A 21,806-nucleotide genomic window follows, 5' to 3' on the forward strand; every position below is an offset into this window, starting at 1 on the left:
AGTATTTTCAATAATGCAGTTCGACGTAGGTTTCTCTTAAAAAAAAAAACATTTCAGGACCCCATTAGGTATAAAAGAAAATGTGTCCTTTACTACTATAGCCCATAGAAATACATTAAATAAAACATTCATAAATGGCAAAAAATACATATAAAAAATATGTATCATAAGGAATAAGGTTTTAAGTGTCTGTACTATATGGAAATGTATGTATTTTTTTTATTTTTACTTTTTGATGGTACACAACTACTTGCTTACTTCCATTCGTTTCTATGGGTTACCTTAAGACCAGTCACCTGTTGGGGGCTTAGAGCAAAACCATCATGTTCGTGAGAGTCTCCCCTTTCCATAAAGTGGTCATAATAGTTTTGTAGGCCAAACTTTTCGGACTCTACAGATGTTTTCAATGTAAAACTGATTTTCGGGATGTTTCATGGTCTGAAATACCACTGTAGCTCGGCCAACTTCTACCGCAGAAGTGTAAGGCCGACAGGCAGATGCGGTGGATTGAGACAAAGCCCAAGCTTGAATTGATGGATTTTGATGGGGATTTTTTATTATGCAACTTAGATTGACGCACGAGTAGGTCAATTCTCTTTTAACCCTCATGTTGTATTAATTTCATGTTAATTAATTCTGTGTTCCCGGTCCAAAATGACCGCCCCATTATAGCTGATTATAAATCCATAATAATGCATATATTATCACCTAATGTTGTGTTAGATATTTTTATCAACTTAGGTTCTTGTGAACATTACAAGTTTTGAACTTCTATTTGCCATTGATGGTCTGTAGGCCTCATTGACCTGAGCTCATACAACTTGTTTTTGAGTAGAAAAAGCATAATGTACGGATTATTTTGACTATAACAAATAATCAGATGAAACATATTGTGCTATTTATCACAGACTACTTTGTGTCAAAGTTTAACACAAAGTGTCATGATCAAAGATATGATCAAGATCCTCACATACAGTACATTGTTTGGTCATTGTGCTGCCACATAATTAACTGTGAGCAAGGCCTCAAAAAAGCTTTATATACCAGAGCAGTGAGAACATTTGTATATATTATTGAAACAATAATATATAGTTTGTGATAATGCCAATAGCTGTGGTTCCCGTGGGGGAAAGATTCTATTGGGGAAAGGTTCCCGTAGGGGTTTCCATGGAAGCCAAAAAGGGGAGTGAGGTGTGTGTGTGTGCTCAAACACACATGCATGTGGGGGTCTGGTAGAGGAAGTATGTATCATCTGATGAATGGGCATGTGCCTGAACTAAATTTTATACACTAATTGTAGTCTCACCCAAAAATTCTAATGACCGGTCATTTATGACCGGGAACACCACAGGCGTACAAAAGTTAAATAAAACAAAATCATCTAAATGTATTTTGTGTGTTCAGATGCCCTACGTGGACAATCAGATTAAATTAACTACACTTTTCAAGGAAAAAATCTTGTAAAATCGGTCCAATTCGACCGAAACACAGCAGGAGGGTTAAGGGATCACGCTGAAAACCTGGTAGAGCACCGCTCTTTTTAAAGGAACATTCAGCTAACTGATGGCCACCAGTGGTTAATCTTTAAGTAGCACCAGCCACAGAGCTGTATACTGATGCTTTGGTGTGGACTAGAGGCCCTATGGAGAAAGGGTTATTCTCCTGATTTGCCCGTTACACAACTTTTGCCTTTTTTGCACAAAGATTCTGCCATCTAGCAGTTTTAAATGCAGAATTCAAGTACATTTTGCCTCTTGTGCCAAACTGACAAGAAATACATGTATAGTAAAGACACTTCTATAGTCCATGCTTTCTTCAATGGATATTGGCATTGTGTCAAATAGCCCGGAGGAAAAGACAGCTTCTATAGTCCATGCTTTCTTCAATGGATATTAGCATCGTGTCAAATAGCCCGTGGCAAAAATAGTTATATTCGCTCTGAAAGGTATTTAGCGCTAGAGGCAAAAAAAAATTGCGCTTGACAACGTCGATGGTCTGAGGAGTTGTTGATTAGGACTGACAGCGTTGAATCGCCCTAAAAATGTTAATGATCTCATCATTATCTGATCAAGCCTGTATACTATCCACAGACCAATCCGTTGACGGTCGGTCAGTAAGTCAAGGATCACAAAACAAAGCCCAAATGCTTATTCGATATAATAGCCATGAAATACTCAACATCATTCTCATGAACTGCTAAAACAGACAATAACAAGGGTTGGCAGACAATAAGGTTGAATACATTTGTTTACATAAAGTGTACTTTTTGTGTACAGTTTTGAGAATGACACAAATATGAAATTCCACAAAGTTTGCTGCTTCAGTTTCCTTAGATATTTTTTGTCAGATGTTACTATGGAATACTGAAGTATAATTACAAACATTTCATAAGTGTCTAAGGCATTTATTGACAATTACATGAAGTTGATGCAAAGAGTCAATATTTGCAGTGTTGACCCTTCTTTTTCAAGACTTCTGCAATCCGCCCTGGCATGCTGTCAATTAACTTCTGGGCCACATCCTGACTGATGGAAGCTTTCTTGCATAATCAATGCTTGGAGTTTGTCAGAATTTGTAGGTTTTTGTTTGTCCACCCGACTCTTGAGGATTGAACACAAGTCCTCAATGGGATTAAGGTCTTGGGAGTTTCCTGCCGATGGACCCAAAATATTGATGTTTTGTTCCCGAGTCACTTAGTTATCACCTTTGCTTTATGGCAAGGTGCTCCATCATGCTGGAAAAGGCATTGTTCGTCACCAAACTGTTCCTGGATGGTTGGGAGAAGTTGCTCTCGGAGGATGTGTTGGAACCAATCTTTATTCATGGCTGTGTTCTTAGGCAAAATTGTGAGTGAGCCCACTCCCATGGCTGAGAAGCAACCCCACACATGAATGGTCTCAGGATGCTTTACTGTTGGCATGACACAGGACTGATGGTAGCGCTCACCTTGTCTTCTCTGGACAAGCTTTTTTCCGGATGCCCCAAACAATTGGAAAGGGGATTCATCAGAGAAAAAGACTTTACCCCAATCCTCAGCAGTCCAATCCCTGTACCTTTTGCAGAATATCAGGTCTGTCCCTGATGTTTTTCCTGGAGAGAAGTGGCTTCTTTGCTGCCCTTCTTGACACCAGGCCATCCTCCAAATGTCTTCGCCTCACTGTGCGTGCAGATGCACTCACACCTGCCTGCTGCCATTCCGGAGCAAGCTCTGTACTGGTGGTGCCCCGATCCCGCAGCTGAATCAACTTTAGGAGATGGTCCTGGCACTTGCTGGACTTTCTTGGGCACCCTGAAGCCTTCTTCACAGCAATTGAACCGCTCTCCTTGAAGTTCTTGATGATCCGATAAATGGTTGATTTCGGTGCAATCTTACTGGCAGCAATATCCTTGCCTGTGAAGCCCTTTTTGTGCAAAGCAATGATGACGGCAGCAAACTGAAACTTAATATTTGTGTCTTTCTCAAAACCTTTGGCCATGACTGTACGCATTACGGTAAATATGTGTTGTTTGTAGCTGTGGGCTTCAAAGCGCACATACAGTAGGCAGGGCAAACCTGTTTTGGTGATTTCTGGTATATCAAAACAAATAAATCACAGCACATTTTTAACTCATTCAGCAGTGTTTACCTTTTCACCAAAACAGAAAGAGAAATGCAACACTTATTTGTCAATCCTATCAATTATCACGTTGATATGAATTGCGCGAAAGGGGGGAAATGAGGTTGCACATCCTGTTAAAACTAAACACAGCACAAAAAACACAGAATCTGGGAATAATGTGTACATCACTGGTTAGAGGACATTTTGAAGTGTTGCATTTTGATTGAAGTGGCTCGTCAATGCGGTAAGTGTAACTTAACACTTTTACTAATCACTTCCATGGATAGCACACTGAAATCAATAGAACAGGGAGCAAACGTTTGGGCTGTAGCGCTGTTTAAACTAACACTATGCAAAGGCCACACGGAAACATGAAATAACCATCCAACCATGTATAGGTTATTTGTAGAAGGCTCCTATCTATATTTTGGAATGGCGGCTGTTGATTTCGGGAGGCTGACATCACCGAAAAGAGAAGAAATTATTTTTTTACACCATAGGATATCATCAGTGACAAAGGTTGGCTGCTATTTAAGTGATAGTTTGACTTTCAAATCCATATATTGGTGTGTGGCCAGCAACTGCTTTATATAGAGACCGCCCTGAAATATCTATTCAATTTGAGAAAGAAAATGATAGCTGTGTCAAAATCAACAGTACAAAACCGAAAGATATTGATCAGTTTTATGTAACTGATCTTTTGTCATTGAGTTGACCATAAACTTTTATACTAACATCACCAATCTGAGGTAAAAAGCATGCAATTCCGCCCAATCCGATGTGGTCAAAACGTCAGCTTGTGTAATGAAATAACACAGTGTCCACATCTTGGAAAGTAGCATCATATAAGTATATATGGCATAATAATTCAATATCTTCATTTAGGATGATAGTAAATTAAGCAAACTCAATAATCACATATATGTCTCCCTACTTTAACCATTTAGAGATTTCAAAAACATTCCTAAGCACCCTAGACTAGATCATCCATAGGATCAGTGCAGCAGGCAGAACATTTGGCATCCCTACAGGATGTACAGTATATACACATTTTTTTATATTACCTGCTGCAAGCTGGAGTAGAGGCTTCAATCAGGTAGTAAATAATTTATTTAATTCTGTCTGTCCTGTTAAGAGGGAATATGCACTAAAAATGTCATTGCCACCATGGCATGCAAGTGCAGCAGTGCCATTGACCTGTGCCATTGTGTTTCTGTGACCTTTCTGTTCAAGTGTACCAGTGCTCTCTCAATCAAGCCACTATTCTGCCTGCCCGGTTACTATGGCAACAGTACCGATATTTCCACAGCTTTAGCCAGAACGATTTACTGTGGCTAAAAGCAAAGAAATGAAAGGTAGAGAAATGGATGATGGAGACTGGGGGAAATACAGAGAAGGGGAAGTGGTGGAGGGAGGAAGTGACTGCAGTAGGTAGGTGGTGTGTGCAGTGCACTTCTAGAGGAAGCAGGGGGGGGCAAACTTCCATAAAAAGGTTGTTGAGTAACGAGGACGTCGCTACCGCTGAGACCCCCGCCATTACTTCCCTCCCACAACGTGACTTTTCCTCGCCGTTCCTCTTTGATCTGCCTTTTAATTAGAGTTGACTATTTACAAATGTAAATACACACACAGTTGCCTGATAGGAGCACAATCAATTAAAGCACACAGCGATCAGAAAACAACAATGATGACAGATGATCCATGAGGTTTGAGAAAACAAACTATTCATGTTGAATAACCACATAACAAGACCAAGACTATGATGACTATGGCAATGTCCCAAATGACACCCTATTCCCTATATAGTGCACTACTTTTGACCTGGGTTCTGGAATATTGTGTCATTTGGGATGAAGAAAATGACAACTATATCTCTCTGATCAATTATTCCAAAAGTGAGTGAAGTAAGTCTGTTCTGTTTAACAAGCACATCCTAATCCCCACACAGTAGCAAGCATCCTTCTCTGAAGTAGACATCTAACAGTTTTATCAACTAATGAAGATATGTTTTGTTAATAACACAGGGGGTTAGCCAAATAGCCAACTACTCCTACTGTCTGAGTCATGGGCTGGCAGTTTCACTCTGTTGGCAGTTGTCATCACACTCTAAAGTAATTGAAAGCACATTTCTGAATAAACTATTTTCATTGTGCATTTTGTTCAAATGGAAGGGTCCAAGTGTAATCTAGTGTAACTAATGATGTACATGTGCAGTAAAGAAAGGACCTTTTTCATTTCGACAGTGAGGACGAACCCGATAGATAGGGTAGTAATTAATTTAGCCTAAAATTAAAAGGGGGAGATACTAAACAGAGTGAACAATTCTTTGATCTTTGGAGAGGTGCTGTGCAGATTTCCAGAGGCATCTGAGTGAGAGCTAGGACACTAAACATCTGAGTTGCCAGACTCAAATTATTCGGATTGAAAGGAATTTGTTTGTCTGTTTGTTCCGTCATATGCAATGCGTATTGTTCTCTTTAAAAAACATAGCGTAGTTAACAATGCTGAAGACCAAGAGCCTGACAGAAGAAAGCGATGAAATTAACTACAGAACAAACATACAACTAACATACAAACACTAGGAAAGATGTCTTCACAATATTACTCCATATATGCAATAACCTTGCAGGAAATATGGTGGAACTGCAGAGACACCACTGGAACTTTCAGAATTCCTGATTACCTCTACCGAAATACCCTAGCCCCAGAGAACACCTAGCCCATACCCCCATGGGCACCTGTGTAGATTTGAGAAGGCTAGTTAGGTGTAAGCAACATTGCACCGAAGAACATCCAATATAACAGTCTTCAAACTCCCCCTCTACATCACAACCGAACCCTCAGAATAACCTTCATTTGCACCTACACCGGTATTCTACATCATACAAGTTTCCCCTTTTATGGCACACAGCAGTATTTAAATCTAATTGCCATCAAAGGAGCTGGGAAGAAAAATACATTTCAAGCTTCTAGAGAACATACAGACTGGCCTTGCATCTCAGCCTGCTCTGTTCTCCTCTGTTCTGCCTTAATGCTCCGGTGCTTAGCAATGACACCTTCATCAATCAAATTGCCCCAGGATCTGCTGATTAGGAAAAATACAGTATCGCCAAGGTGCAATGCCGTTGATGGGGCTCAAATCAGACCATTATCCACTTCATTAGAACATACGGCCGGAGAATCCTCATTATGAAGTTCACAGCAAAGTTCTGGGTCGTATTCATTAGGCACCAAATGGAAAAAAACACACTGAAATGGAGAGGGACTGCCTGGCCTTGTCCAATAAAAAATGCTCACTTTGGGATTTAAATATTTCAAAATGTGTGCCCTAATGAATACAATCCTGGAATTGAGTTTCTTGTGCATGCACATGGGAGTATTCAAGGTAAAGAAGTCTCAGAGATAGTACTTCATATGAATAATTGATTAGACTGAGAACACCACATGATGGATGCTTTCCATACTGCAAGTTGCACAAGTTAGGTAGAATCTACTGTAAGTTGTAAAGACCACCAACTAATGGAAACACAGACAATAACGGATGACTTAGTGAAGTGCATTCCCAGACTTGTGTTGTTTTACCTAGTCCCTTTATTTATATAGATTTATTTTTTACAGCCCTTCCACAGTGAGAGAGAAAGTAGACTAATTTGTCTTTCTATGGAGTAATAACAGGTTCTCATTCAGAGGGGTATGAAGGCCACCAGAGAGGGAGATGTCCACACACAGAAAGAGGGATAGAGATAGGAGAGAGAGACACACACACAAACACATCAGACAAAAGCTATTTTGACAACACCCGCCCAGACAGTTTCTAGATTCTAATGCTTCGGCTTACCTTGGATGAGGATGTGCACTGACGTCGTTCTCGGTCTCCTGCTCGTCTGCACCGCACAAATGTATGGGCCCTCGTCGCTCATGTCCACGTCCTCAATCTTTATGGTGAACTCCTCCTGATTGAGTGTAACAAGACTCACCCTGGGATCCACCGACCACTTGTCCTCGCCGGCGTAAAGTATACTTGACCGGTTGAGCCAGGCCGTGTGTGTGACGATGTCCCCCTGTGGGCACCTGGAGGACAAGAAAGAAAAAAACATTGCCAAATCAAATACAGCAGGTGAGAGACCACAGCAGGCCCCATTTGCGATTTCACAACCTTCCCTCAATGGCATACAGTGCCATGAAAAAGTATTTGCCTCCTTTCTGATTTTCTCTATTTTTGCATATTTTTGATACTGAATGTTATCAGATCTTCAACCAAAACCTAATATTAGATAACAGGAACCTGTATTTACAAATAACGAAACAAATGTATACTTATTTTACAATTGGCCCAGCATCGTCTGGGTTTGGCCGTGGTAGGCTGTCATTGTAAATAAGAATTCGTTTTTTACTGACTTGTCTAGTTAATTAAATAAAAAAGACAATTTATTTATTTAATTAACAAAGTTATGCAACAACTAATTCCCCAGTGTTTGAAAGTATTGCCCCCTTACATTCAATAACCTTGTGCCACATTTAGCTGCAATGACTGGAACCAAATGCTTCCTGTAGTTGTTGATCGGTCTCTCACATCGCTGTGGAGGAATTTTGGCCCAGCCTTGCATGCAGAACTGTTTTAACTCAGTGATATCTGCTTGTTTCAAGTCCTGCCACAACATCTCAAAAAGGATTAGGTCTGGACTTTGAGTAGGCCATTCCTAAACTTCTAATTTGTTGCTTTTAACCATTTTCATGTCTACTCGATTGCATGTTTTGGATCATTGTCTTGCTGCATGACCCAGCTTCAGCTCACAGACAGATGGCCTGACATTGTATTGTAGAGTTCTCTAAGCCAGAGCAGAATTCATGGTTCCTTATATAACGTCAAGTCGTCCAGATCCTGAGGGAGCAAAGCATCCCCAAATCATCACTCTATCACCGTGCTTGTCCGCTGGTATGAGGTTATTAATGTGTTTTTTTGTGTGTGCGTTTTCGACAGATGTAATAGCACCCATCTAATCCAACAAGTTGTCTCAAGTTTGACAAATAGCACCTGAAAGCACCTGGATGATCATCAAGAAGAATGTTCTATGGACAGATGAGTCAAAATTATTACTTTGTGGACAGTATGGGTAGGCCGTCATTTTAAATACGAATTTGTTCTTAACCGACTTGCCTAGTTAAATAAAGGTTAAATTAAAGAAAAACAAATAATATTGGTCCCATTCAAAGCAACATGCCCATCTATGGCCAAGGCTTTCGACTCTGTCAATCACCACGTTTTTATCGGCAGACTCAACAGCCTTGGTTTCTCAAATGATTGCCTCGCCTGGTTCTCCAACTACTTCTCTGATAGAGTTCAGTGTGTCAAATCAGAGGGCATGTTGTCTAGACCTCTGGCAGTTTCTATGGGGGTGCCACAGGGTTCAATTCTCGGTCCGACTCTCCTCTCTGTATACATCAATGATGTCGATCTTGCTGCTGGTGGTTCTCTGATCCACCTCTACGCAGACAACACCATTCTGTACACCTCTGGCCCTTCTTTGGACTATGTTAACTAACCTCCAGTCGAGCTTCAATGCCATACAACTCTCCTTCCGTGGTCGCCAACTGCTCTTAAATGCAAGTAAAACTAAATGCATGCTCTTCAACCGATCGCTGCCCGCACCTGCCCGCGCGTTCAGCATCACTACTCTGGACGGTTCCGACTTAGAATATGTGAACTAGAGGTCGACCGATTATGATTTTTCAACGCCGATACCGATACCGATTATTGGAGGACAAATAAAGCAGATGCCGATTAAATCGCCCGATTTTTAAAATGTATTTGTAATAATGACAATTACAACAATACCGAATTAACACTTATTTTATCTTAATATAATACATCAATAAAATCAATTTAGCCTCAAATAAATAATGAAACATGTTCAATTTGGTTTAAATAATGCAAAAACAAAGTGTTGGAGAAGAAAGTAAAAGTGCAATATGTGCCATGTAAGAAAGCTAACGTTTAAGTTCCTTGCTCAGAACATGAGAACATATGAAAGCTGGTGGTTCCTTTTAACATGAGTCGTAAATATTCCCAAGTAAGAAGTTTTAGGTTGTAGTTATTATAGGACTATTTCTCTCTATACCATTTGTATTTCATATACCTTTGACTATTGGATGTTCTTATAAGCACTTTAGTATTGCCAGTGTAACAGTATAGCTCCTACCTGGGCTCGAACCAGGAACACATCGACAACAGCCACCCTCAAAGCAGCGTTACCCATGCAGGGCAAGGGGAACAACTACTCCAAGTCTCAGAGCGAGTGACGTTTGAAACGCTATTAGCGCGCACCCCGCTAACTAGCTAGCCATTTCACATCACATCGTTACACCAGCTTAATCTCGGGAGTTGATAGGCTTGAATTCATAAACAGCAGAGCTGCTGGTAAAATGCACAAAAGTGCTGTTTGAATGAATGCTTATGAGCCTGCTGGTGCCTACCATCGCTCAGTCAGACTGCTCTATCAAATCATAAACTTAATTATAACATAATAATACACAGAAATACGAGCTTTAGGTCATTAATATGGTCAAATCCAGAAACTATCATCTCAAAAACAAAACATTTATTATTTCAGTGAAATACGGAACCGTTCCATATTTTATCTAACAGGTGGCATCCATAAGTCTAAATATTCCTGTTACATTGCACAACCTTCAATGTTATGTCATAATTACGTAAAATTCTGGCAAATTAGTTCGCAATGAGCCAGGCGGCCCAAACTGTTGCATATACCCTGACTCTGCGTGCAATGAACGCAAGAGAAGTGACACAATTTCACCTGGTTAATATTGCCTGCTAACCTGGATTTATTTTAGCTAAATATGCAGGTTTAAAAATATATACTTCTGTGTATTGATTTTAAGAAAGTCATTGATGTTTATGGTTAGGTACACGTTGGTGCAACGACAGTCCTTTTTCGCAAATGTGCACTGCATCAATTATATGCAACGCAGGACACGCTAGATAAACTAGTAATATCAACCACGTGTAGTTATAACTAGTGATTATGATTGATTAAGTTTAATGTTAGCTAGCAACTTACCTTGGCTTCTTACTGCATTCGTGTAACAGGTGGGCTCCTTGTGAGGCAGGTGGTTACAAGGCAGTTAACCCACCGTTCCTAGGCCGTCATTGAAAATAAGAATGTGTTCTTAACTGACTTGACTAGTTAAATAAAGATTAAATAAAGGTGAAAAAAAATATAGAACTTCTTTTTTTATCGACAAAATCGCCGTCCAAAATGACCGATTGTTCTGAAAACTTGAAATCGTCCCTAATTAATCGGCCATTCCGAATAATCGGTCGACCTCTAATGTGAACAACTACGAATACCTAGGTGTCTGGTTAGACTGTAAACTCTCCTTCCAGACTCACATTGAGCATCTCCAATACAAAATTAAATCTTGAATCAGCTTCCTATTTCACAACAAAGCACCCTTCACTCATGCTGCCAAACATACCCTGGTAAAACTGACCATCCTACCGATCATCGACTTCGGTGATGTCATTTACAAAATAGCCTCAAACACTCTACTCAACAAATTGGATGCAGTCTGTGGTAGCAGAATCAGAATTAGTTAGGTAACATTGATAAATAAGACGTTTTATTTACATAATAATGCTTATGTGAGATATTTGTCATTAGGATGTCTTCTTTTTGGATGATACTGTTGGCAGTTTGCAGTTATCCCTTCTATGCTAGGGCTTAGTTACTTGGGCCCCAGAGAGGGGAGAGGTCCGGCTCGTCTTCTTATGGGAATGTGTCTAACTGTTACATGTCCCCTCTGAGGTTGCCCTTATCTTGATTTAGTATATGACCTAAGAGGCTCACTGTCTTGGTGATCTTGTCCAGGAGGGGTTGTATTTGATATGGGGGTATCTAGAATTGACAATTGATATATGCCATTTGATGAAGTAATGTTTTGCTACTATGTTGTAAAAAGAACGAGAAGTAGAACCTCGTCTAAGAGAGCAAACTGAACAATAATTTATAGCTAATGCTGTCTGGCTATGGGATAGTCCTCTCTCAAGTAAAGTCTTTCTTTGTGTAATGTTCCTAAGATCTGTTATTTGTCATGTGAGTTTAGAAGGGTGTGTCTTGGCTATAAATGATACTAAGAATTGTTTTGTAAGCACTCTCAGAGAATTAATTTACAGTCACTGAATTGATCTGAGAGTCAAACAGGGCTATGGTGAAGCTCATATATAATTAAATATAGACTTTATGATAACTCTGACTTGTGTGTGGTTTGCTCTCTCATGATTTGGTAATGCAGGAAATTTCCACGACAAGTCTATCACAGTGCCATTCGTTGTGTCACCAAAGCCCCATATTACTACCCACCACTGCGACCTGTATGCTCTCGTTGACTGGCCCTCGCTTCATACTCGTCGCCAAACTCACTGGCTCCAGGTCATCTACAAGTCTCTGCTAGGTAAAGCCCCGCCTTATCTCAGCTCACTGGTCACCATAGCAGCACGCACTCCAGCAGGTTTATCTCACTGGTCACCCCCAAAGCCAATTCTTCCTTTGCCGGCCTTACCTTCCAGTTCTCTGCTGCCAATGACTGGAACGAACTGCAAATATCACTGAAGCTGGAGACTCATATCTCGCTCACTAGCTTTAAGCACCAGTTGTTAGAGCAGCTCACAGATCACTGCACCTGTACATAGCCCATCTGTAAATTGTCCATCCAACTACCTCATCGCCATACTGGATTTATTTATCTTTCTCCTTTGCACCCCAGTATCTCTACTTGCACATTCATCTTCTGCACATCTACCATTCCATCCTTTAATTGCTATATTGTAATTACTTGGCCACCATGGCCTATTTATTGCCTTACTCCCTTATCCTACCTCATTTGCACACACTGTACATAGACTTTTTCTACTGTATTATTGACTGTATGTTTGTTTATTCCATGTGTAACTCTGTGTTGTTGTATGTGTCGAACTGCTTTGCTTTATCTTGGCCAGGTAAATGAGAACTTCTCAACTAGCCTACCTGGTTAAATAAATGTGAAATACATTTTAAAAAGTCCAAAATGCAGCAATTTCAAGGTTTCACTGAGTTACAGTTCATACAGTATAAGGAAATCAGTCAATTTAAATAAATTCATCAGGCCCTAATCTATTTCAGATGACTGGGAATAATATAGGCCACAGATACCTTTAAAAAAAGGTATGGGGGTGGATTAGAAAACCTGTCAGTATCTGGTATGACCACCATTTGCCTCATGCAGCGCGACACATCTCCTTCGCATAGAGTTGATCAGGCTGTTGATCGTGTGTCCCATTCCTCTTCAATGGCTGTGCGAAATTGCTGGATATTGGCAGGAACTGGAACACACTGTCGTACATGTCAATCGAGAGCAGCCTAAACATGCTCAATGGGGACATGTCTGTTGGGTATGCATTCCATGGAAGAACTGGGACATTTTCGGCTTCCAGGAACAGATCCTTGCGACATGGGACTGTGTATTATCATGCTGAAACATGAGGTGATGGCGGCGGATGAATGTCACAACAGTGGGCCTCATGTTTTCATCACGGTATCTCTGTCCATTCAAATTGCCATCAATAAAAAGCAATTGTGTTCGTTGTCCGTAGCTTATGCCTGCCCATACCATAACCCCACAGCCACCATAGGGCACTGTGTTCACAACGTTGACATCAGCAAACCGCTCGCCTACACCATGCCACACACGTGGTCTGCTGTTGTGAGGCCGGTTGGACGTACTGCCAAATTCTCTGAAACGGTTCTGGGGGAGGACTATGGAAAACAAATAAACATTAAATTCTCTTCCATCACTTGTATCACTTGTACTACCACTTTTGCTACCATGTGGGTTTAGCTTGCTTGAGCTTGCTAACTGCGGCGTGTAAATTCACCTGTTTCCATACATGTTTCATTTTAAAACATGTATTTTACAAAGGAGCTGTTTAATCTAACTGCTTAACTATTTAAAATCGGTACATGGAATTGTATTTGCTGTTTTTTTACAACTGTTTTTCTAATATCGTTACAATAAAATGCCACAGGCACTATCTGATGTGTGGAGACAGTTCACTGCAGCTAATGTAGAAGGTAAATCTGCATACATTTGCAAATACTGTGCTAAATCATATGTGAAGATTACTTATATTTGAGGTTAAAATTATGAATCAGACATCTTATCAATAGCAACATCTCATGGTCCTCCTGGAATCAAAAGGCTTTTTTACCCAATGGAGGAACGCAGTCAGAGAAATGGTGATGAATGTCTTGCTCGAGCTGTGTATGCTGGTTCACCTCTGATGCTCACAGACAATGTGTATTGGAAGAGATTTGTGAATGTTCTTCGCCCAGCATACACCCCTCCAACCAAACATGCTTTATCTACTCTTTTGCTGGATGCAGACTTCAACAGAGTTCAGGTGAAGGTTAAGCAAATCATAGAGAAAGCAGACTGTAATGCAATCATCTCTGATGGGTTTTTGAATGTTCGTGGGCAAGGAATAATTAACTACATCCTCTCCACCCCTCAACCAGTATTCTACAAGAGCACAGACAAGGGACAACAGACACACCGGCCTCCACATTGCAGATGAGCTGAAGGCAGTCATCAATGATCTTGGACCACAGAAGGTATGCAAACACGAAGGCTGCTTGGTCTAAAGTGGAGGAGTCCTACCCTCACATCACAACCATTGGCTGTGCTGCTCATGCATTGAATCTGCTCCTCAAGGACACCATGGCACTGAAAACAATGGATACACTCTACAAGAGAGCCAAAGGAATGGATAGGTATGTGAAGGGTCAAGTTATAGCAGCAATCTACCTCACCAAGCAAAGTGAGAAGAGTATGAGCACCACATTGAAGCTGCCCAGCAACACCCATTGGGGTGGTGTTGTCATCATGTCTTCCTGGATGGGAAGAAATGGCCATATCAGTCTGCCAATATGGACAGCCCCATCAAGAGGATCCTCCTGGATGATGTACTTTGGGAGAGAGTGGTAAGCAGCCTGAAACTCCTGAAACCTATAGCAATAGCCATAGCACAGATTGAGGGAGACAATGCCATCCTGTCTGATGCTCAGACTCTGCTTGCAGATGTAAGAGAAGAAATCCGTACTGCCCTGCCCACTTCATTGTTGCTCCAAGCAGAGAAAACTGCAGTTCTGAAATACATCAAAAAACGTGAAGACTTCTGCCTGAAGCCCATACACGCTGCGGCGTACATGTTGGACCCCAAGTATGATGGCAAGAGCATCCTGTCTGGTGCAGAGATCAAAAAGGCCTATGGTGTCATCACTACCGTGTCTCACCACCTTGGCCTGGATGAGGACAAGGTTCTTGGCAGTCTGGCGAAGCACACTTACAAGCAAGGGCTTTGGGATGGAGATGCAGTATGGCAGTCATGCAAAAATATCTCATCAGCCACCTGGTGGAAGGGACTTTGTGGATCTGAGGCTCTTTCCCCTGTTGCCTCCATCATCCTCCAAATCCCACCAACATCAGCCGCCTCAGAGCGCAACTGGTCCTTGTTTGGGAACACACACACCAAAGCACGCAACTGGCTGACCAATACAAGGGTTGAAAAATTGGTGGCCATCCGGGCAAATTTGAGGCTTATTAAGCCTGACAACGAGCCATCCTCAACAAGGTTGGAAAGTGACTGTGAAGACGAGGCCTCTGAGTCTGATGTTCAAGAGGTGTACATTGATGTACAGCAAAGCTAAAAGCAGTCTTACAAGATATCACAGCCTTACTCCAATATGGGAAAGACATAGTCATACGCATAGGGCCTACCTATATTGGATGCAGTTTATCACAGTGCCATCCGTTTTGTCACTAAAGCACCTTATACCACCCACCACTGGGACTTGTATGCTCTAGTCGGCTGGCCCTCGCTACATATTCGTCGCCAGACCCACTGGCTCCAGGTCATTTACAAGTCCATGCTAGGTAAAGCTCTGCCTTATCTCAGTTCACTGGTCACAATGGCAACACCCATCCGTAGCACGCGCTCCAGCAGGTGTATCTCACTGATCATCCCTAAAGCCAACACCTCATTTGGCCGCCTTTCGTTCCAGTTCTCTGCTGCCTGTGACTGGAACGAATTGCAAAAATCGCTGAAGTTGGAGACTTTTATCTCCCTCACCAACTTCAAACATCTGCTATCTGAGCAGCTAACCGATCGCTGCAGCTGTACATAGTCTATCGGTAAATAGCCCACCCATTTTTACCTACCTCATCCCCATAGGCAGGGTAGCCTAGTGGTTAGAGTGTTGGATTAGTAACCGGAAGGTTGCAAGTTCAAATCCCCGAGCCGACAAGGTACAAGTCTGTTGTTCTGCCCCTGAACAGGCAGTTAACCCACTGTTCCTAGGCTGTTATTGAAAATAAGAATTTATTCTTAACTGACTTGCCTGGTAAAATAAAAAATAAAATGTATTTACTTTTCTGCTCTTTTGCACACCAATATCTCTACCTGTACATGACCATATCATTTATCACTCCAGTGTTAATCTGCAAAATTGTAATTATTCACCTACCTCCTCATGCCTTTTGCACACAATGTATATAGACTCCCCTTTTTTTCCTACTGTGTTCTTGACTTGTTAATTGTTTACTCCATGTGTAACTCTGTGTTGTCTGTTCACACTGCTATGCTTTATCTTGGCCAGGTCGCAGTTGCAAATGAGAACTTGTTCTCAACTAGCCTACCTGGTTAAATAAAGGTGGGAAAAAAATATATATATTAACACAAATACTCGTAAGTGCAAAAAGTAGAAAGACAAAGCAGCAAAGCAGCAAATGCAATTTTAAGAGCAAGTCCTGAAAAACGTGCCTGAAACTGGCATGATACAGGCATTTGCTAACTTGAACAACAACTCTGAACTCAACATAATCCCCAGACTACCATGCCTTTGACAGAAAATTGAATAATTCAACCAACGGTAATTCAAGGTAGCACTAGACTGTTTTTAAACTGTTGAATCATCTTTTTGGGATCCATTGACAACAACACAGTATGTCAAATTCTTCCACAAAACATCTTCTAATTCTTCATTACAAACTATAAATGATGTTAATGAATTCCTGATCAATCCTTGACCAAATTACCCACTGACAAACATAATGGCATCTAATGCCTTATTTTGCCACGTTGGATTACTTTCTTTCACAAAGGGTAACCTCCAAAATCACCAGGGAGCGGTCTGAGGTAAATTTAGTTGATTTTTCCTTTTGAAGTGAACCACAGTGAATCAAGAATTTATTCCGGGACCTGAATACTGAGACAAATGTGTCCCATGGTGAACGTAACCAAAAAGCCTACAAGGATTTGTTGCCAGTAACACCTAGAGGAGATGCATTGCAAGGTGCAAAAAGTACAAGGTTGTCGAGCAAGCCACATGGTGCATTAGCAACTCTCCCAGGGCATTCTGGTCCGACTCAAAAATAGAAATGTCAACTTCTTACTCAGTATTCAGGTCTTTCCATCCAATGCTCAAAGTGCCACAGTGAGGCGTTTTATTTATTCCAGACTCCAGAAACCTTACAGAAGACAACTGAGCAGAGCAAGGCAGAAGATTGGAGAACCCTACTTGGTACTTTTGAATGTAAAGAAACTCTGCAGCATGTTGAGAGACTCTGGGGGAGAGGGAATAGGAAGGTGTTGGAAAGAAAATGTGATTGACATGGTGATGTGAGGATAAAATAGACATACGGAAGAGGTCGCTTAAGTTGTAGCACCTTCTTGGGCCTCTGAGATTGCAAAGCCTTTTGAGAGCAAACAATATACCTCTCGGGTGGCATGTTATTGATTATACAGTAAAAAGACTCGGCTTACAAAAAGCCCTCGCCTGCTAAGGGGGTGTTGTCGTTAAAGGTCCAATGCAACCGATTGTTTCTCATTATCAAATCATTTCTGGATAACAATTAAGTACCTTGCTGTGATTATTTTCAATCAGAATTGTCAAAAATAAACAAAATTGCTTTTAAGCAACAAGCAATTTCTCAACCTTATTTTTTCTTAGGAATGTCTGGGAGTGGTCTGAGTGGGGAGAGGAAAACTGAAAATGATCTGTTATTGGCAGAGAGGTTTGTACCTCTTTTTCTTATTGGTCTATTAACTCATTTACCGCCTGATGTCACCAGGCAGGCCAAAACTCCATCCCACCAAAACAGGCTGAAATTTCAGGCAGTCTTTTCAAACAATTTCACAGTAATATTCCAATCTCAGTATGGAGATAAAAATAAAACACAGGAAAATCACGTTGTTGACTGCTATTGGCCTTTAAGCAACACGCCCTGCTTTTGAAAACATGTGCTATGCAAGGTCGTCATAGAGTACAGTGTGTCCAACCTCCACACCAAGTCCCCATAATGCCTACAAATAAAGAAATGAATGAATAAATATTTCATCCTGCACTATTCCCTCTTATCACTGTTGCACAGAAGGCAAACCAATTTAATCCAAATAAAGTGTCGACCCTTTCAGCACTATGAAAGGGATCCAAATACAGCATAGGAGGAAGTAAAAATCAAGCAGTGGAATAAATAACTTCTGGCCTCTTTCCTGATGCACTCTGACAAAAGCACCGTGCAAAAAAAAAAAAAATACATGCCGTTTCTCTTCCCCACAATTAGAGGTTGCAAGTGTTCTTTGTTCACTGCGAGCTTCAATTGAGTTGGTTAATGTACGATGCCGTGTCATCATTGGCTAGTTCACAAGGAATACAATAATTTATGTTTTACGTACTACAAAAGATTAAGATACATTTTTGGCATGGTTGAGATGTATTCAAAAGTATGGACGGCTCTGCAAAGAGGCTGCATACAAATTTAAAACTAATAGCTTACTCTCTTCAAATACAAAAGCTAGAATGGAAATGTTGGTTTCCAATTACATACATATTTTATATTTGGCTGTAGGCTGTTCTTGCTGGTTTTACGTATTTTGGGATATCCACAGGCAGTTAATGTAAGGGCTCTGTACTGGGAATATCAAACAAAATGTTGCGCTAAATTAAGCTTATTTGTCTGAGGGGATTCTCAAGAATGTCAATGAGGAGACTGTATGTGGATGTATTGCCATGGCCTTTAAACATCAGATATCTTTTGGGTCATTGCAGATCAGTGGAGAAACATTGCTATGACCAGAGTATTCTATTAACGTATTTGAATACACATATTTCTGTGTTTGATTAACCTCTAGCAGTACAAGGTCATTTTCTATGGAGACAACTTCATGTCTATAGTATTTAGTTATAATTACTAATTTCCCTAACCAAACATATAAAACTGAAAGCAAAAAGGGAATACATGTGCCGTAAGCAAAGACAATGTGATTCAAACGTGTAAAAATAAATACATTTGAAAGCATTCAGAGGAAGGGAGAACTACCATTGGTCACTCAATCTCTAGAGATTGAACAAAATCAACAATAAACACAAATGTATCCCATTAAATGATATCCCGATAAATATTATCATCCCACGACCAAAGAGAGATTTCTATCCGAGAGCACCATAACAACTGTAACTATGTGCAGCTAAATGAGACTATCACCAGTCTTAACTCAGGTACCATCTCTGAATAAGCTCAATAATACTCAACCCCATTATATTCGAATCAGTAGCTGTCACTTAAATGACACACTATATATATCTTGTCATATGAACTTCAGTGCATGATGAATGTGAGGTCATTATCATTTGAGGGATTTGTATTAATGTTCATCCATAAATAAAGTTACATAATAATCTGACACAACCTGTGCTTACTGGATTTGTCCGTCATCTGTAAAAACATTGAATTCATGTAAAAAATGCCCTGTATTATTTGACCTATGTTATCAGTGGGCAAACATTGCAGAAATAAATGTCATAAATTGAACTGACGTGATTCCTTAGTCTACATGCCAGAGAGGCATATCTGTTCTATATAACATATTTCAACAGAATGGTCGACAAAGTAGTACCCTGCTGAACACGCCCCCAGCACTATGTAAATTAAACATCACAGACCTGTTGTTGTTGCATGAAAGGGGCATTTTAAGAGTCTCTGTTGCAAGTAAAGTAAAAAAATATTGTTTATTCAACCTTGAAATGATGCACTTTGAAATAGTTTTTTTCTGCAGTGTTTATGCAGAGGCAGTGTAATGCTGACCTTTAGTACTCAAGTAGAAAAGGTCGCTGATGTGATTTAAATGCACTTTCAAGGAATCACAACACTGCCATGGCCAATCCTGTATTGTTCTTGGTGTACCAACACAAATGAGTATCTGTCAGTGCTCCAAGGTGACAGCTAAGAAGAATAACTACATAACTCAAACAAACATCATGCCATCAGCAACCTTAACTAACCTTAAACTCAATTTTTATATATAAAAAAAAATGTTTTTGCAAAAGCACATGTCAATGCATTGCCCTTAGAGTAAGTGCCTGTATTAGCACACAATGAAAATGCCAATATTTCCTGTTAAAGATGACTACAGTAAATGTAAAAATATTTTGCGTATGGAACTACCTGATATTGAACATATAAATCAATTACATGGCGGGTTGGGTAAAATGGCATTTCATTACCTGGGAATCGACTTTATATCAGCATCAGAGGCTACATACAGTAAGCCTATTTGGAAATGACATCTTACCACAAGCAGCTTTGATTGCTTTGAGACAAAGTTATATATTTATTTTTGGTTGGCTTAGATTGATTAACAATCCATGTACTCAAGAGAAATTAACAGATGTATAACTCCTGGATAACTTCCAGACCACATTACTATTTCGAATAGTCGACAAGTCATTGCAGAATGGCGTCCCTGCGACTGCTAGGCCATTTGTACGTCTTCCATAGGCTATCACTATTAATCATGAATCTGCATCTGTTCAGTCGGGTCAACATCGCAAAATGATTTAGCATAGCATAACGTAGCATTTTACAGGGTTGGGTAGGTTACTTTCTAAATGTAATCTGTTACAGTTACTAGTTACCTGTCCAACATTGTAATCTGTAATGTAACTTTTGAATTATAAATGAGTCAAATTGATTTACCTGAACATGACCTAAAAATGAAGGACTTATTAGCCTACTCTGTTATTTATGTTTTTGTTGTCATGGAGGACTGATGGGGCTCATTGTAGGGACGTTGAACGTTCAGCCTGCTGCACAGACACTGTGGAGGCTCTAGCCTAGAGCGCCCAGTTAAATTGTGTTTGAGAGCACTTTTTTAAACTCTATAAATGGTTAAATATATGTAATTGTTGCTACAGCTTGTGAGTAAATTAGCTTTGCACGAGCCAGAAAGGCTCATGCACTATGAGCCGATCTCCTGTTTCTGAAGCATGAGGCGTTTGATGTACACCTAGACCGCCTGGACAGGACGCTAGCAGGGCTTTACCTCTAAATCTATCTCCTTAATACTGAGTGCCAAGCAGAGATGCATCAGGTCACATTTTTACACTCTTTGGTATGACTTGTACAGGGATTGAGCTCACAACCTTCCAATCTCAGGGTGGACACTAACCACAAAGCCAATGAGTTGGTCAGCTTGTGAGTGGGCAACATATACTATGATCCTAAATTGACATGTTTAATTATTTTATTTTGCGCTCATTTCCCTAATGTGGACAGTTTGTGCAATTACCTTACACAAACTTTTTCTACCACATAAATTGAGCAGAAGTACACATCCTTTTTACATCACGTTGATGTAAATATAAAAGTTTATAGTAATCAAGATTATACTAAATCAATTTCTTTAAAACATTGTTGCACAAGGAGATGAGTTGATAAATGGCTACTACCGGTTGTCATCTATCGACAGGTACATGTAGTATACCCAAGTTCGTTGTGGTTTGTCTTTTAGAAAAGCGCAAAAAAAGAACATGTCACCATGATTATTGTCCCTGTTCCATTGATTTCTATAGAATATTGATTTTAGTGATTCATTTGTGCACGGTATTGATAATAGTAGAACAAGCTAATCAATTCCAGTTTAGAGTTGCCGCTTGGTAAATCTTGGTGTTTGTGCAGTTTATAAGGTACTAATTTAGAAAATAGTGTAGGGAGTCATTTTTATGCTTGGCTTCAAAATATCACAACCTCTAAACATTTGCATTATGAATTTGGACATTTTAAACAGTTGTTTTGACACTGGACTATAAATCAAAA

At 40.2% G+C, this 21,806-nt stretch overlaps 1 protein-coding gene across 4 annotated transcripts in view; it reads right to left on the minus strand.

Annotated features, from left to right (window-relative positions):
* LOC124012275 (opioid-binding protein/cell adhesion molecule-like) overlaps window positions 1-21,806 on the minus strand; it is a 442,736-nt gene that overhangs the window by 66,796 nt on the left and 354,134 nt on the right. For all 4 annotated transcript variants that reach the window (XM_046325754.1, XM_046325748.1, XM_046325742.1 and 1 more), the window contains one exon: window positions 7,438-7,670. In XM_046325754.1, the coding sequence (XP_046181710.1) occupies window positions 7,438-7,670 (233 nt within the window). The remainder of the gene's footprint in view (window positions 1-7,437; window positions 7,671-21,806) is intronic.

Source organism: Oncorhynchus gorbuscha, linkage group LG02, assembly GCF_021184085.1.
Source record: "Oncorhynchus gorbuscha isolate QuinsamMale2020 ecotype Even-year linkage group LG02, OgorEven_v1.0, whole genome shotgun sequence".
Classification (NCBI taxonomy): Eukaryota; Metazoa; Chordata; class Actinopteri; order Salmoniformes; family Salmonidae; genus Oncorhynchus; species Oncorhynchus gorbuscha.